Source organism: Heteronotia binoei, chromosome 10 (genome assembly GCF_032191835.1).
Source record: "Heteronotia binoei isolate CCM8104 ecotype False Entrance Well chromosome 10, APGP_CSIRO_Hbin_v1, whole genome shotgun sequence".
Lineage (NCBI taxonomy): Eukaryota > Metazoa > Chordata > Lepidosauria > Squamata > Gekkonidae > Heteronotia > Heteronotia binoei.
In genome coordinates, this window is record NC_083232.1 from 73,864,643 (window position 1) to 73,882,180 (window position 17,538).

Consider the following 17,538-nt stretch of genomic DNA (forward strand, 5'->3'; position numbering starts at 1 on the left):
CTTTTTCCAGTGTTACTGTTGAAGACTTAGTAAGAACTCCTTTTCACATGATGTTAATCTCTGTAAAATGCAGTAGTTACCAAGCAGAACAATTAATGTACTTGAACTAAGTAATTTGAACTTAGCTTGAGCAAGTTGTTGTGATGTTTGCTATGCCAACACTCATTGCTGACACTAAAACAGTGACCAGTAGTGCACAAGGGCTAGAGAAAAAGACCTCCCTAAACTATGAATGATGCTTCTTCACAGGTCATGTGAGGAAGACGAGGAAACTGCATTATGTCACCTTATGCTGAGAGGAGAAGTAGGGCACACAATATGACCAGCGTGACAGGGGGTGAGCAGCACTGCCAAGCAATCTCTGTGCTGGCAGAGTCATATAGAAGGAATGCTAGTGTTTTGTGGCACCAGCTAACTCGAAGACTTTTTTTGTATCAACCCTTCCCACTTTCCATTTTAACATGACATTCTAACATGAGGTGACCTTCTAATCCAAGCTCCAAATTGTATATAGTGAAGTGCTGACTTTGTATAGTCTAACTCTGATTGGTGGACACAAGGCTACTTGGGATCCTCCTTTCTTTTTTCATGTAAGGTTGGGTTTGGCTATTCCCTCCTTGGTCCAGCAAGGCTATGCTTTTTAGCAGAGGCTTATATTGTCAGCCAAGAAAGCTTCTTGCCAAAAAGTCTGCTGTGATCTATATACACAGCTTATATAATTTTATCTTTAGGATATTTGCTGCAAAGTTGCTTTATATCTGAAATTGGGTTTATAATATGAAATGAGTCTGTTTCTGTTTGCGTAGCACCATCAATAAGGTATGACATTTTAGAGAGTAACTCAAATAAGTACAGATAGTTGAAGAGATTGAAAATGCCTTTGATCATGCACCTTGTTATGGATGTGTACCAAAATTAAATGAATAAAGGTTGAGAGCAGTAGCACCTTTAAGACCAACGAAGTTTGATTCGGGTATAAGCTTTCATTTGCAGGCACATTTTCTCAGATGTGATAAAATGAAAATTACCAGTCCATACATACAAGTAGAGGGTGAGCTGTAAATTAGCATTCAGTATAATGAAAATGTTTAATGAATTCAAGGACCAAACAGGAAGAACAAGCTTAGTTTATGTGAAATAAATAAATTACGCTCCATGCTTTACAAGAGACAGATGGAGAGTAAGCCTCAGTTTGTTTGTTTTTGAGACTTATATCCCGCCTACCCCACAAGTGGTCTCAGGGTGGTTTACAACATATAATCCAATAAAATCATACAATCATTGCTAAAACATTTCATTAAAACATCAATACAATAATTTAATCATCTGCCCATCAATCTCCAAATTTGACATATTTATTTTCTTCACTATGTTTTCCCTCTGGAATTAAAACCAAATAAATAGTAACCATAATAAACTAATCTTGTTGTTCCTGTTTGGTTCTTGAATCTGTTAAACGTCTTCATTATGCTGAATGCTAATCTACTGCTCATCTTCTACCTGTATGTATCATAATTTCCATTTTGTATCTGAAGACACTTGCATGCACACAAAAACTTATACCTTGAATAAAACTTTGTTGGTCTTAAAGGTGCCCCTGGACTCAAAGTTTGTTCTGCTGCTTCAGACCAACACTCCTGAAACTAAAATTAAAAGTAATACTTCCTTCTGATCTTTCTTCCTTGTGCTAAACCATAGCTTGCCTGAAAACCAGAACTGCAAACTACAGTTTACCTGTTACAGCATATGATGGCTTGCCAGCAAATGAAAATTTTGAATTAATTTGAACACATGAAACAGGGAGGTTCATCCACACTGCATCAAATTTTGTTTTGTCATAATGTCTTACTGATCCATAGTCTAGTGGTTTTGACCTACAGTACATATCACAAGTTCTAATGTACATATCAGAAGTCCCAGATACTCAAAGGTACCTTTGGCAGCCGTCTGCAAAGATGATAACAGCTTTTGAGAAACCATCGGACACCTTGACCCTTTCTTCCTCCCTGTAACAAGAACTGCATTCTTTGAAATGTTGGAACTGTATAGGAGTTCCAACATAAAAATATTTATACCCTGACTCTCCCTTGTGGCTCAAAGCAGCATATGGCTCCAAAGTTAAAAACATACAAAATGCAATAAAATCCCCTTTTCCCCCTTCCCCAAGAAAATGCCTGCAAGCATAAAGCCCTCACAAATAAAATAGCCTCTCAGTGCCTCATAAAGACCCTCCTCTTTCTCCTCAGGGAGATCTTTCCACAAAGTATGCTCTCTAGTAAATGTCAGCTGGACTATTTTAAGCAGGGGAAGAACTCAAAAGGTGGCATTAAATCATAGTGCATTCAATAAGGGAAAGGATGGAGCTCTTATCTTCTCAGAGAACTTCTTAAAAGATTTTGTCCCATTGGCCAGTGCTGCCATAGTTCTAGATACGGAGCTGCACAAAAGAATAGTGAGAACAGCAAGTTCTTCTTTTGACTTGTAAAATCACAAAACCTAGACCAAGATGGTGTTTGAGGGACAGTTAGGGGGTGTGATTCTCCTCCTAATACAAACTTGCACACTCTTGTATCACTTCTGTTTCACATGTTAACAGTGAACACATGTACATGCGTCCATCTTTTGAAAGGAAGAGCAATGTGCATTCACTTTACAAATGAAACTGGTCATCCATTTAATTTGAGATAGCAGGGCACAAAGGCTGGGATTTCAGGTAACAATTACAGTAATCCAGCAGCTTCATATACTAAAAGATTAGTGCAAATACAGCTACATATGGGCCAGTCTTCCCAGTCGACTGGTGAGTCCTGTGAATGCAGTGGTTGAAAAGTATTGCTGAGATTATGAAAATGGCTGCCAGCTGGATCTGTGCTGAGCCTGTTCCATAATTCAAAAGAACATTTCCCCACATGTTCATGGCCCCATTTTTATTGCACAAAATTAACTCCTAACCAATGTTAATCTTCTGTTATCAGAAGAGTGTGTTACTTTTTAAAAAATGCAGTGACTCTCAAATCTGGAACTCTTTAAAGTTAGCAGGAGCATTGTTCTCAGCATTCATAATAAGAATATATAATGGTATATCTGATAGCCACAATACTAGAGAACTTCAAAATGTATGATTTGCCAGCCAGGAATTATAGATTGCTCTTAATACCATTGTCAACTGAATGTATTCATATTTGATACTCCTTTAAATATGAATTTACAAAAGAATAACCAGGAGATTGGGAAGAGGGAAGCAAGTGCCTTCTGTTACAGTAGCCAATAGAATTGACCAAGCAGTTAGATAGATCTGCATGTGTGTGTTTCTGGTTTTTTGTTTTTTTTAATGCCTGCTGTCTGTTCTGCATCACTAATGGAACTGATTTCTGATTGAAATTTTCTGAAATGTTGCTTGGAACCTGCTTGTAGGGGGTTGGAATTTTGTGTAAAGATAATAGCTTTCAGCCACAACCATAATACACAAGTCAATTTTTATTATAGAGTTGACATATTAGAATATGGTCATTTCTCTAGTTAATTGGAAATCAGTAAACCAATTTTGTGATGTATGTGACAATGTAAGAGTTCATAAATTCCACTAATACTAACTTAGGTCTCTCTTGAGTGGTCGGTGTCAGAAGCTCAAAGCATTCATTTCTGACTTTTCTTTTTAATATGAACTTTGCTTCTAAACTGTGTCATGCTGCTGCTACAGCGTGACTCCTTGAGCTCAGAAAGCATTTAAAGAGACCACAGTCTTTTAAAATGCCTTCTAGCTGCATCCGAATTAAAGCCAAATAATATCGGCTTTCATTTGGGTGGGGCTATTTTGGTAGATGACTGGGGAAGGCAATGGTAAACCACCCCATAAAAAAGTCTGTCATAAAAACATTGTGAAAGCAATGTCACCTCAGAGTCGGAAACGACTGGTGCTTGCACAGGGGACTACCTTAACTTTAATTTTGGTAGCCAAATCAGATTGAATAATCTGTATACAGCTGAATAAATGCTCAAAAAATACTGATAAGGTATTTTTGGGTACTTATTTGGCTTGGTATATACTGAGCACATACCCCTAGCTGCCATGTTCTACTATGTGTCCATCATTGATAGCTTTCAGAGATGCACAAAAGAGGCCTAAAGTCATTTCTAGAGTTATGTAGCTATAGCCTTGTAGAAAGGTTGTGGTTAGGAATTTGGAAAAAGTAAGTAGTTTCTGTCACCATCCTTTTTCCTTCTTCATTACGTAATGAGGAATTTGAAACAAGTGCTGCCTGTACTGCAGCCAATTATAAAACCTGGAAAATGTGTCTGCCATGTTATGCTACATTTATATCCTGTCAGTTGTCTTATAAACACCTTTTGTCAATTTATTTGTGGTAAATGCATATCTGGTATCAGTTTATTGGCCAAAATGAGTTTATGGCAACATGATCTAGTGTAAGAGTGTACTTCATTCAAAGTGTGCCTGAGAATGGCTTTTGGGGAATCATTAATCCAGCCATCCTAGACAGATAGGACTTGTAGCACTGACTTTTGTAGAACCCTTTGTATAATATATATGTGTGATTGTGTGTGTGTGTATTTTAGGGGACAGCAAGTCTCAAAGCATTTACACACATCCGTAAAAGAGATTTCAAATGGCAAACACTCACTTGACATTCTGTCTTTTGATACAGCCTTAACGCAGCACCTACTCCAGCTTGTAGCAGCGTTGGCAATTTGAAAGGCACTCCAGTGGCTACTCCATGCACTCCACGGCGTCTGAGTTTGGTAGAATCCTTCACTAACCTTCGGGAGTCCACAACTACAATGAGCACATCCTTGGGACTTGTTTGGCTTCTCAAGGAGCGTGGGATATCAGCAGCAGTGTACAATCCACAGAGCTGGGACAGAGCTGGCAGGAGCACCCTCCTGAGCACATACTCTCCCAAAATGGCTGCCATTCCTTCCACTCCTCCTAATTCACCTATGCAGACACCATCTTCTTCACCACCATCTTTTGAATTCAAATGCACAAGCCCCCCTTATGACAACTTCCTGGCTTCCAAACCAGCCAGTTCCATTCTGAAAGAAGTGAGGGACAAAAAGAATATCAGGAACATTGAGAGTCAGACTGATGTGTCTGTCTCCAACCTTAATCTAGTAGACAAAGTAAAAAAGTTTGGGATCACCAAAGTAGTTAGCTCGGGGCAAGCACAAGCTCCTACAGTAACTGATGATCGAGGACCTCTTCTCTGTGGGGCACAAAGACCAGTGAAGGCCTTTGTTCCTGGAGGCGTAGTGCCAGAAGGTTTGCCTTTGGGTCCTGCTGTAACGAGTGCTATTGGGGGCATTCAGTTGAACAGTGGCATTAGGAGGAATCGCAGCTTTCCAACCATGGTGGGTTCCAGTATGCAGATGAAAGGGCCATCGACTTTAACTCCAGGCATCCTAATGGGAGCTAAACTTCCCAAACAAACTAGCTTACGATGAATAGCTAATTGTTATGGCTCATATTCTAAAGAAGTACCAAGAATCTTCCTGCAGACTGGGGTTTGTTTGTTTTTTAAAGATTTTTCTTCCATTTGCTGTTGAGTTTGACAAATCAACTTTGTGCCTAATGGGAAAAAATGTGTAAACTTTGTACAGAGTGTAAATATTTACCAGATGTATTATAAATTAATCATGACACCGTTTTGACAATTTAACTTGCTAACCTTTTGAAAGGGTGTTTTGTTTTTTCTTTGCACTGAAAAAAGCAATTCTCAGATAGAAAAAATAATGGATTCCCTAATCACCTAGTATGACATCAGAACAAGCCACATCAGGAAAGAATTACCAATCATGCTTTCGCATTTGTCAAATGTCATCATGCACTCAGTAACTTCCATGATGGGTTCAACAAAGCAAGGAGCTTAATATTCCAACATTTTATTTTGCCTTTGTGGAGGAAAGAAAAGTGGCAGACTCATAGGTCTTATGCCTAGCCAGTGAAAGGGTTTTTTTTTTCCTTATACAATAGACTTGAAATAATATGAATTGAGAATGACTGCTAAGCCTGCTAGGGGCCTAGGAAGAGAACAGCTGCTGCTGTCTCTAGCACATTCATGTTCTGTGTTAATTTTATGTTCAGTTCTGCACTGGATTGTGGAAGTGAAAATGCTTTAACATACTGTTTTGTTCCAGACACTGAGAACGTACCCCTCACAACAAAACAGAAAGTCCTTAGAATTATTTCTTGCTTTCAGATGGTCAAAATAATAGCCTCAGCCTTGAAAGCCAAAGTTACTGCAAAAGTTTATTGTGACTATGATTGATTGTCAAAATGAAATAGAAATGAATGTATTACAGTATTGGCAATGTGTCCTTAGAGAATAATTAGAAAAAAATACTTAGTGAAAGTAGTGCAAGTGAAGGAAAATGACATTTTAATTGCCTTTCACTTTCTGTCCAGGTTTTGAAGGATAAAAATGATCCAGAGGATAGTTTTTTTAAAGGATTAGACTATTTCTACTTAAATTCTGTTATAGTTTTTCTTTCCTGCATAGGTTTTCATCAGAACCAAACAATAATAGCTGCTAGATATTATTAGTGAATGGCTTCACTTCACTTGCCTAATACTTTTGAAAATATTTTACCTTAGTTTTCTTCCCCCAACTACAATGTTTAAAAACTTGAAGTATCATCAGACATTGAGAACAAATAAGATTACTTCCATCTGCCAGGAAGTTCGTTTTAGACAAACCCATTCAATCAAACAAGAGCTGTGTTTGACAGTTGTCATGTGCAACACCCATTCCTTTCCTTAGGGTGCTTGCCTAAGAGAACTTCTAGGTGGCTTGCATCCCGAGTCAGAATTATCTTTCAACTTCCATATTGCAATGGGTTGCATGCATGGGTTGCGTGGATGGCTGTTGTTCTGCGATAATTTAAAATCAAACCCAATTTATTTATTGATGCCAGTACTGCACTACATGTAATTACTGTGCATTGCCATTTGTGCCAGACTGTTACTAAATCATTAGCACTGATAATTATTTGTATTAATGGACTGTATTTTTAATGGATGACAAATGAGATGGGTGTCTCTACATGAAGTAGACGGCCACAGTACTGCTTGGAAGATGGAGAATGTTGGGGGGGGGGAGGCAAGAGCAAGCCCATGCACTCGACTGCTGCATGTGCTTTCCAATTTCTATTTATTCAGTGGACTTTAATCTTTTTAGCACATTGCCATGAGCTCTACTTTGCTGTTTGTATGTGTGCACATTACAAGTATGTAATTTTGTCTTTTTATCTGAATGTATCTTAAGACAACCATTAGATTAACCATTTGAATAGATGATAAACCTGTGAGGTCCTTTTCATCTAACTGGAGACCACAATACCATTTGAGGAACAAAAAAAAAATTGTACTGGAATGTACTGTTTCAAAAGAAGATTAGCCAACATCAGAAAAGTAAGTAGTGAAAGCAAAAAATGACATTTATATTTTCTCTTCACAATTGAACATCAGTAAAACCAATAAAGGTTCTGTTGTGGATAACTCACATTTCCTGCCTTTCTTTCAAAGTATGTCGGCAAAGACCTGTTTCCTCAATTGTCAGTGGAATGTAAAAGTTTCCAGGTAATCTTTGATTTGGGAAGCAGAACAGAACGCATTGGTCAATCTTCTGTGGCCACAGTAGTCCCACTTTTTATCATCCTACTGTGGTTATCTGACAGTTCCAGATGCTGCTTTTGATCTATACCCTAGCAATGAGATATATTCAATGAGATAAAAGCCTGTTGAGATATCTTCCTTTAATATATATATTTATATTTATATTCTGTTCTTACATGAGGCTCTTAGTAGCCGTCCAAGAGGTGGATTAGATCCACACATGCTTAGTATTAGTGATGCTGCCAGACCATTTTTGATATTTTTTTTGCCCTTATGCTGCTGGAATGGATACAGCATGCGTTTGTCAAAGATGGCAAGTTTAAAAAACAAGAAAACTTTATTTAGACATCATGATAGACTTTTTGTTAAGCTCCATTTTATCATAGTGTTCAAATGCAGGATGTTCACAGCCCAATCCAGAAATAAGTGGCAGTTGGCCGTGGCATAGCTGCCGCACCACTGGTAGACTTCCTGAGGACTTCAGCACGCTGGAGCATGGGGAGAGGAGAGGCGTAGCTTGCTGTGAGGAAGATGGTCACCATGGCAATTCTGCTGGCGTAGGCACGCAAAGAAGGCGGGCAACCAGAGGGGAGGGCCAGCCCACCCATCCCCCATTGGCCAGTCCTGGTGCATGCGCCGTGGCTCATGATGGATGGGGAGAGGTGGTCCCAAAGAGGCTGATAGCCATCCCCAACCCACCCCCTAGCAGAGAACGGAGCCAATGATGGGCAGACTATCAAAGGCAGAGGAGAGACGTCCACCAACACTGGGAGGGAACAGGAGTGAGGCTGGGCATGCGCATATGAGAAGCCTGGCTTGGTGATGAGGCGGGGGTGGGGGCGAGACAAGCCCGCATGGGACCACAGAGAAGCTGTCAATCCCCTCACACCCTCCCGTTGTCAGAGACTCTGCCAATGGCAGGCAGATAAGCAGGAAGTACCAAATGCAGGAGTTCGCTGTCATAAACAGGGACTGGAATGTGTGTCTGGGAGTGAGCAGCCCAGCAGCAGACACCCCCCACCCAGAGACCCCTTGTGTTGCCCTGATGCCCCCTGCCATGTGCACAGAACACCTCCCCTGGGGCCGCAGAACTCTGAGTCCACTTCATCAGCCCCCCCTTAGTGCCCTGTGCACAACAGCCCTGTGAGGTCAGGTAGGCTGAGGGGTGGCACTCCCCTCCCCTGTCCAGCCACATAGGGGGCAGCGTGGCAGCTCATAGACAGTTCCCTCCCAAAACCAAGTCTGCCCACCCTCCCAGGCATTCCCACAGGGAGGCCACTGAGGAGGGAGGGTTGCCCAGGGAACGTGCAGCAGATGCCAAGCAGGAGAGACAACAGGGCACAGCTAAGACTTTAATTTTCCAGAACAGAGTGCAACAGTCTCCCTGGTGCGCGCTGGGCAGTCTCACCGTGGGTGGGGCTCCATTCAGAGCGGCGGGCAGAAACAGCTGAGGGACTGGGAGGGCGCTGGAGCGACACATGCAGAAGCCTCTGTGCTGGAGTCCCACCTGCAAAATGGAGACAGAGATCAAGAGCACCTGAAACAAAGCACAAGCATTAATATGGCACATTGAACTATGCAGCAATCACATAGTAGGATCATACCCCAATAGACAGTATGTTTTATATACTATCCCTTTACCAAAGAACTTTTTAAAGCTTTTTCTTACAGTATAGCCCTATTACCCATGTGAAAAAGCTGTCCTGAATAATTCAGTTTTGCAGTTTGCAGAAAGCCAAGAAGCTGGAAGCCTTGACCTCATCAGGTAGGATATTCCATAAGGTGGGTGCCACAACAGAGAATGCACAAGTATAGGTCATTGTTGATCTTGCCCATTTGCAGGGTGGCACCTGGCAAAAAGACGCTGCTCAGATGAACAAAGCTGTCATGGTGGGGCATAAGGAGAGAGGCAGTCCAGAGATATAAGGGAGCAAAGCCATGAAGGGTTTTTTATGTCTTGAACTGAACCCGGTAACTGATGGACAGCCAATGGTGAGACAGCCATATGGGAGAAATATACATGCGCTTACATCCCATCTCGTGTTCATAGTGGTTTACAACAAGTTATTATAAGATAACATCGTAAGACAAAAAATGACACAACTGAAGGTCCGAAGGAGGAAATGCTGAAATGAAGGATTAGGACACCTCTATACAGGGAAAGGTAGTCTATCAAAGAATATTGAGAGCCAAATTGTAGGTGTTTTGGTTCACCAAGGAAAATTTGATGTCTTAATTTTCAACTACAAAAGCTTTCTTTTAAGATGTTACTTAACTGAATTAAGAGTTAATATGTATTCTTGTGAATTGACATTTTATCTGTATAAGCCTTATCAGCAAGAGTGGCCTAACTAAAAATGCTGGGAAGATTCACCATAAAGATTGCCTGAAGGGTTTTTAAATGCTAATTAGCATTTTAATGTTTTGAATATTAAGAAAGAATCTGTAGATAATAGTTTATTTAACCCATTAATCTTATGCCCTTTCCAGAAATCCAGATACATTCCTTATGTGTGCAGGCACAAGCACTGTATGTCTGCTATTATAATTTCAAAAACACTTGTGTAAGCTTTCTCTGTAGTACAGTGAGCCCCAACCTTCTGAAATGCATACCTGATGTCATGAGGCTACAGTCTTTACACTAGCCATATCTGCGCTTTACATTTTGTGTAAATACTTTTTTTTACTTTGTCCATTGTCCTACCTTCAGTTTGCCAGCAGAGGGCACTCAGAGGCCTGTATAAATTAGACAGCCTTAGGACTTCACAGTCTTCTCTCAAACCAGAAGTATCCCTTATGTTCTTTACAATAAACCTCAAGTGGAACACAGCCCACCAGGCATATATTATACCCCTCCCTTTTTTACTGCCTGTCTGGGACTGAAAAAACAGGGCTGTCAAACATCTGGCAGGCTACCCTATGCGGTGTGTGTGTGAAAGAGAGGGGCATTTTTGGCTCAGAAGGTTCACAAGTTCTGCCATGGTATGGAACCTATGAATGTTTGGTTGCTGCATGTAGTTTCTTTCCAAAAACCTTCTCCTTTCCTGACATTGGTAGCAAGGTGACACTATGGTCTGCTGCTATTGTACTTTAGTCACATTATGAGAAGACGGGAGTCACTGGAAAAGACCATAATGCTAGGAAAAGAAGAAGACCCAAGATGAACTGACTCTACGAGGAAAGCCATGGCACTCAGTTTGCAAGACCTGAGGAAGGCCATTAATTCATAGAGTCACGATAAGACAGAAGTGACTTGAAGGCATTTCACACACATACACCAGACCCCAGAGTGCTTTGGGACATCAAAACATTACTGGATGTGGTCACCTTAAGCTGTTTTTCTTGCCGAGACTCAAAGGGTGCATTCACACTACACTAACTAATGTGTTTTAGATCCTGTGTAAGAATAGCAAAAATCCAGATGTAAAACACATTACAAATAAAACACAAAAAATAATCATTTTACTCACACAGTCCTACCTTCTGAAAGTGTGAATTGAAGACAAAAAACAAATGGGGGTGTGGTCACAGCAAAAAAATTTCTGCCCCCCCCCCCCCAACTACCATTACAGCAGTCCAAGCACTACTCACAGCCTGGCTTTAGTGGAAAGTGCTATCATGTTGGTGACCACATAGGATTTTCAAGGCAAGAAACATTCAAAAGTGGTTTGCCATTTCCTGCCACTGCATCACAAACCTGGACTTCCCTGATGGTATCCCATCCAAATGCTAACCAGGGTAGAACCTGCTTAGTTTCCAGGGCAAGGCAGTTCAGTTAGCTCAGTTACCATTGTTGATATCCAGGTCCTGCAATGAGACCTGTTGGAGATTATCTGGACAGGCCAGAAAAGGAGGACTGAAGGTAAGTCAATTTCCTTCCACGGTGGAGCAGTGAGGACTAAAGGGCAGCCTTCACAGGATGAAGAATCATTCCTTAGACCAGTCTTTCAGGGCTCCAGGTTCTACGTTTAGACACCAACTTAACACCTGTCTAGTCACCTACCCATAACTAACGGTTACATCTGCACTGAGACAGACGTCTTAGTGCAGTTGATCTGCAGATCCAGGAGCAGTTATAAAAACTTTCAGAACTTGCTCCAAGATTGTTTGCCCATAGATGAAGTGATGATGTTGAGCATGGGAGAAGTTGTTAATCAAATCAATAGCTTTTTTACATTAGAAGATGTAGAAATCAGTGAGAATGTACAAAGTATTTGCAATGACAGTTTGCCTGACATTGTGACATTGGAGGGTGCTGTTTACAGTGGATGATCAAATAGCAAGCCAGACTGGTTTGTTGAGCATATATAGCTGTAGGTTCTTAAGGTGGTACTAAGATGTCATTTGATAACATACAAAGGTTGTTTATTGCTTCCTTATTGACCAAGCAAGTGAAAAGATCTTCACTGGAAACATGGAGACAATTTTACAGTACACAAGACATGCCCTTGTGTCTACGGAATTTTGAAATTGTTCTTCCTCCCATGTAAAATATGGTTCCCAGTTAAACCAGATTTGTCCCACATCAGCTTAATATTTACTATTAAAAGCAAGACAGCAAAGTTTTACAAGATTCTGGAAAGTATTTAGGACTGGATTCCAATGAGTTCTCAAGTATATACGTGATACACCGCACAATATTCAAAGTAGCTTTGACATTTGAGACCTGCCCTTTCCATTCACACTTGGCTTGATTGGCACATCTACGGAGCTGTTGACATTGAGCTGAAATGGTGATGTGCTGAAGACCATCTCTGTGGCTTTAAGCACCATGACCTTCTGAACCTTACAAGGCGGGGTGCCATGCTAATGTGACCACAGCCAAAAGGGGGTCAAGTAATTTCAGCTTGCTTGCTCTTTCTGGGGTTGGCAGGTTGCTGGGGGGTTGTGAAGGCCACAGCTTGCAAATCAGATCACTCTTTGTCCTGGCACTGAAGTCCAGCCAATAAAAGCAGAGAGGACCCATGCCAGAATTATTAATTGCTCTTGGGAAGAAGGAAATCACACACACACACACCCAAAGTGCTGAATGCAGCAGCATTGCACCACTTTTGAAAAAACATTCCTTAATGACCATCTAGCCAATTTTAGAACTGTTTATAAACTTCTGTTTTCAGGCAAGATGATCAAGCAGAGCATTTTGTTCTCTGGTCTCTTTCATTCTGTCTTCAAACTGGTTATGGAGACAGTGGCAGCAATGACAAAACCTGATGCTGAAATGAATCTTGTTAAGTCTTTCAAGGCTTTTTAAAAAATACATTGTCTGGAGGACGCAGAGGGTTGTTATTGGAAATGCCATGTAAGCCTCCTGGACTTTTCTGGATTGACCACCAGTACTAAACTTCTATACAAAGTGAGATTATGTGGCATTGGAGTTCGGTGTTATCAACATTCTGATGACACCCAGTTCTAGCTTATTAATCAAGAATTCAGGAATAGCCATGACTTGAATTGGTTCTGGAAATGGTGGTCAACTGGATGAAGGTGAACAAACTATGGCAATCCAAGGAAGTCCTGACTGCATAGTCCTGTAATAAAAAGCCCCTACTTTTCATACACATGGACATTGTGATCACCAGTATGGTTGCCAGGGTGCCTGGAGTTTTGACTCGCACACATCTGCTCTAAGAAGTGGACTTTGCTCATGGTTTCTAAGGCTTATGTGGATACTATAAGCCTCAGCTTTGCAGCAGCATTCTACATCTCTGGATGGGTGTTAGCCAGAACTACAAACGAGCTTCCAGCTGCTCCTTGTGTGCCCAGTCTTGGCCGCTGCAGTGGAAGAAGCCACACCACCGTGAACTGTACAGGCAAAGAGTTTCCAGCCTGTTTCCATGAACCAAAGGCTTACATCACCAGAATCCATCTTGTTTTCCTGACTCCATATTCAACAGCTGCTTCAACTTTTGCATAAGGCAATCAAGCATATCTTAGGTGTGGATCCTGCCAGACCACCTAAGCCTTTGTCTAACAGAACTAAGGACAAAGACTGGTGCCAAGAAGAAGACTGAACAAGAGGAAGACCATCTTCAGCCAGAGCCAAGTTCCTTTGTGTAAACCGGGTGTTAGCTTAGGTAGCAATTTGGCCATCTATTGTCACCTTTTTAGATAAGTTTGGTAAACTCAAGTACGCCTCCACCCAGTAATTTCCCCCATTCCTTTCCCCATTTTGGAGCCTCACCCTGGTCCATTGCAACCTGAAAGTCCAACCAGGTACCCCTGGACCAAGCTTGTTCATTGGTCAGTCATGGGCACCCAATTAGGTGCCACCAATTAACTTGCTATTGACTACTGCAGAAGTCCAGCCCTTATGGTCAATGCAGAGCCTCCCCTTTTTTGAAGTCATGTACCAGCTGACCACCTGTCATCCAGCCCTGTGCCTCCCATCCCCTAAGGGCGCAAGGTAGTCTATATAACCTGTAACACAGCTCCCCACATGTGTGCATCTAGCAGTACCCCAGTTCCGCTGTCTAGATCCATCCCCGATTCCTGATCAGTTTTGGGCCCATTTCCCCCATCCTCTATCGTCACCATTGGAGCCTTCTTGAAGACTACGATCAGTAATTATCACCCTGTTTGTTTACCTATATGTTGTCTCTATATCTCTCTATATATTTCTTAGGACTGTATGAATGATCTTATGAGTATTTTATCTTGTACGCAAGCCTATATTTTTCTGGAATAAATTGTAATTGTTTTACTTAATTAGAGTCCCTAATATTTTTAAGCATTAATTTCTGGACGTGGAATCCTGTATACACAGGTAAAAGATCCTGATTAAGCCAGGTGCCCACCTGACAATTCCCCATCCTTGTTTTGAGGGCATTTTGGCTTACAGTCCTCCCTGCCTACCTCTATGGTTCCAGCCAAGACCCCAGGGCCAGCAAGGGCCCCATGATGCAAAGAGGGTTGAGGGAGTTAATTGCACCTTTCCCCATCTCCTCTTCTCTCAAGTCTCTCCACAGCCTGGAAAAAAACTAGAACCCTCCTCCCATGGTTTGCTGTTTGGGCCCTTATATGGGCCAGGCTTAATTGTGTGCAGAATCATGCTCCCTTACCCAGGAACTCATTAGCATATTAGACCACACCCCTGACATTCAGACAGCCAGAACTGCATACCCGTGCATTCCTGCTAAAAAAAAAAAAGCCTTGCCCTTACCTCCCATATCTGTTACCCTTTTGCCTGATAGCCTTGCTGATGTTGGCCATCTATAGCTACTTATGGCAACTTAACGGGGCTACTTGTGCTATATAGTATAGTGGTATTGTGCTATACCACCTTGCCTGGAATGGCAAGGCTAGCCCTCTTCCTGTCAAGTGGCCATAGGAGCTGTTTGCCGCCCAGAGGTTGGGGCCATGCTGTTGGCTACCTGCCACAGCTCTGGGAGAAGGTCTGGCCTTGGACACAAACTAAACCTGATTCTGGATCAAGCTGAGAAAATGCTTGCCGGAAATGCCAGCATGCTGGATAGGGTTCATTTGCTGTGATAGACAGGGCACTGTAACTGCCTCCCTTAAAGGTAAATCAGAAGGTGCTCCTGGATTTAGGCTTGCTCTTGTAGCTTTTGCTAGGATTGTATTTTCATTTTACAGAAAAATTAGTATGACCTTCTCTCCCTGTGAACTTATTCATGTTACTTTAATTTTTAGGCTTATTTACTTTAACCATGTAAGATGTTACCCTTGAAGATAACTTGGAGGCTTTAACTGATACAGAGAGCCATTGCTCATTTCATTCCTGGTAGGGGGCAGCATGTTCACAGTGAACCTATGTTAGAAGCTTCAGGTGGGCAGATTCCAGTAGATCTTAGAGACCAATTTTTCAAGGTATAGGCGTTTGTCAAAGCTCACTTCATCATACTAAGAAGAATGAGGATCCATCTGTCCTTATATCCAGAGTGCTCTAATCAAGCTGCTTATGTTTTGTGTTGTGCATCTACATCTGGACCCCAGCTGACTCTGCTTTGCAGTACCCCTTCCATTCTTATTTGTATCAGATGAAGTTGGCTTTGACTCATGAATGTGTAGGGCTGCCAGTTCTTGGGTGGAAAATTCCTGGAGATTGGGGTGGGGAAGGGAGGTCTGGGGAAGGTTGGGTTTGGGAAGGAGATGGACCTCAGCACTGTATAATACCACAAAGTCCACCATCAAAAGCAACCATTTTACCCCCTGGGGGAACTGATCCCTGTAGTCTGAAGACGAGTTGTAATTCTGGGAGATCTCCAGCCCCCACCTGGAGATTGACAACCCTAATGCTTATCCCCTGGGACAATTGTATTGGTCTCCAAGGGAGCTAATTATGTTTGGTTCTTAACAAGTTGCATTGGCTGCCACTTTAGTGTCAAGTTCAGTCTGAGGTGTTGATTGGAATACACATCCCTGAAGGACTATTTCCCCCTCTATGAGCCAAGGTTCTTTTGATGTTTGCAAAACAAGTGTGCAAATAACTCTGTTCACAATTCCTGTTTGCTGTTGAGTCAAACCAAACATCTCATAACATTACTTCAGTGATTTGTTTGCAATTTAAAATAAACAGCATTTTGAGTCATTTTGCATCTGCACAGTAGCAGCAGGCAGCATGGCAGTTGAGTGTACCTGCTGTTAATGTATACTCACAATTCACTGGCTTGCTTGGATTACATGTGCCCAGCATCGTAGGGAACATCGCTTAAAATCAATTGCATTACAGTTCATGTGCTACCCTTGCATCTACAAAGTTCTTATCACATGAGTACAACTAGACTATTTTATAAGGGTTTTTGTTTTAGCATAATCTGCCCAAACACATTTTGAGTTTGTTTTTCCCCCCAATACAAAGATGATGGATAGATGAAGCACTGTTTACATATAGCCTTTGTGTACTCACATACTGTTTTCCCAGTGCTTCATCTATCCATCATATATATATATAATCCAATTTCAACTATTTTAAACAGTCACCAAAACATTTCAATGTTGCAGGGTGCTGATCACAAATTGTGTTCATATTGCAATCTGAACAGAGTGGAGATTGATCAACTGTGGGAGCTTTCATGTCACTTAAAGATCTGGGCAACTCCCTTGTCAGTAAACTGTGATGGGCAGGTCCCGAACTGACCTCTCCAAAGTGGACAGAGAACATAATCTCTCTTTGCATTTTGCAAAGGCTGTAAATATTTCTTTCTGGATTAGCTTTTGCTTATCTTGCTGTGTTCATACTGTCTTTCCAGTGTGTGTTAAGTGTGTGGTTTATTGCTATTTTGTATTGCTGTACTGAGTACAGTATGGACCCTTGTAATAAAACAATTTAAATATAAAGTAAATTTAACTCAGCATGGGGAGAATGAGATGGATAGTCATTGTAAGGTAACCTGGATATCATTATTTCTGCCTCCTGTTTCCATGCTGTATAATTTTCCATGACCAAGAACTGTAATGGAGAGAACAGAAGCGGAGCCCTTAAGAGTGCAGACCTGTCTGCATGGTAATAAAGGTTTCCAGACCAAGGCCCAGGTTTGTTCAGGCTAAACATTGTCCAGCAGGTGGCGTACAGAACTCCTTGCTCCCATGGAGCAGATTTGGCTGATGTGTTCGGCATCCTGCTCTCAATTTGTCTGGTGAAGTTTGAAGTACTGACTTGTATTCTGCAGCACACTCAGAGGAAGTGAGGAGATGGAAATCTGGCCAAAGCTCCTCCATATGAAAGCAGTTGAGTTTTAGACACTGGAGCTTATCCTTCAGAATTGGGAGGGAAGACTGAACTATACCTTCTGAATTGCAGTTTTCTATACACTTAGAATGGCAAATCTTCAGCCTTCAATCTGCATAGAGACTTTCATGTCTATGTTATGAGTTGATTGTGCAGCACTTGCAAAGACAGTGTTCACTCTATATGGCTTTTTGGACTCTGTTATCAGCATTTGGCGCAG

General features: G+C 41.6%; 1 protein-coding gene across 13 annotated transcripts in view; it reads left to right on the forward strand.

Moving 5' to 3' along the window:
* The window catches only part of TRAK1 (trafficking kinesin protein 1), a 114,494-nt gene extending 106,977 nt beyond the window's left edge, over positions 1–7,517 (forward strand). For 7 of the 13 annotated variants that reach the window (XM_060247515.1, XM_060247521.1, XM_060247513.1 and 4 more), the window contains one exon: positions 4,665–7,517. In XM_060247515.1, the coding sequence (XP_060103498.1) occupies positions 4,665–5,460 (796 nt within the window). In that variant the 3' untranslated portion in view covers positions 5,461–7,517. Of the gene's footprint in view, positions 1–249; positions 338–4,664 lie in introns of all 13 variants that reach the window. The other 6 variants (XM_060247523.1, XM_060247517.1, XM_060247519.1 and 3 more) reach the window with 3 other exon arrangements.
* The last annotated feature ends 10,021 nt before the right edge of the window (positions 7,518–17,538 follow it).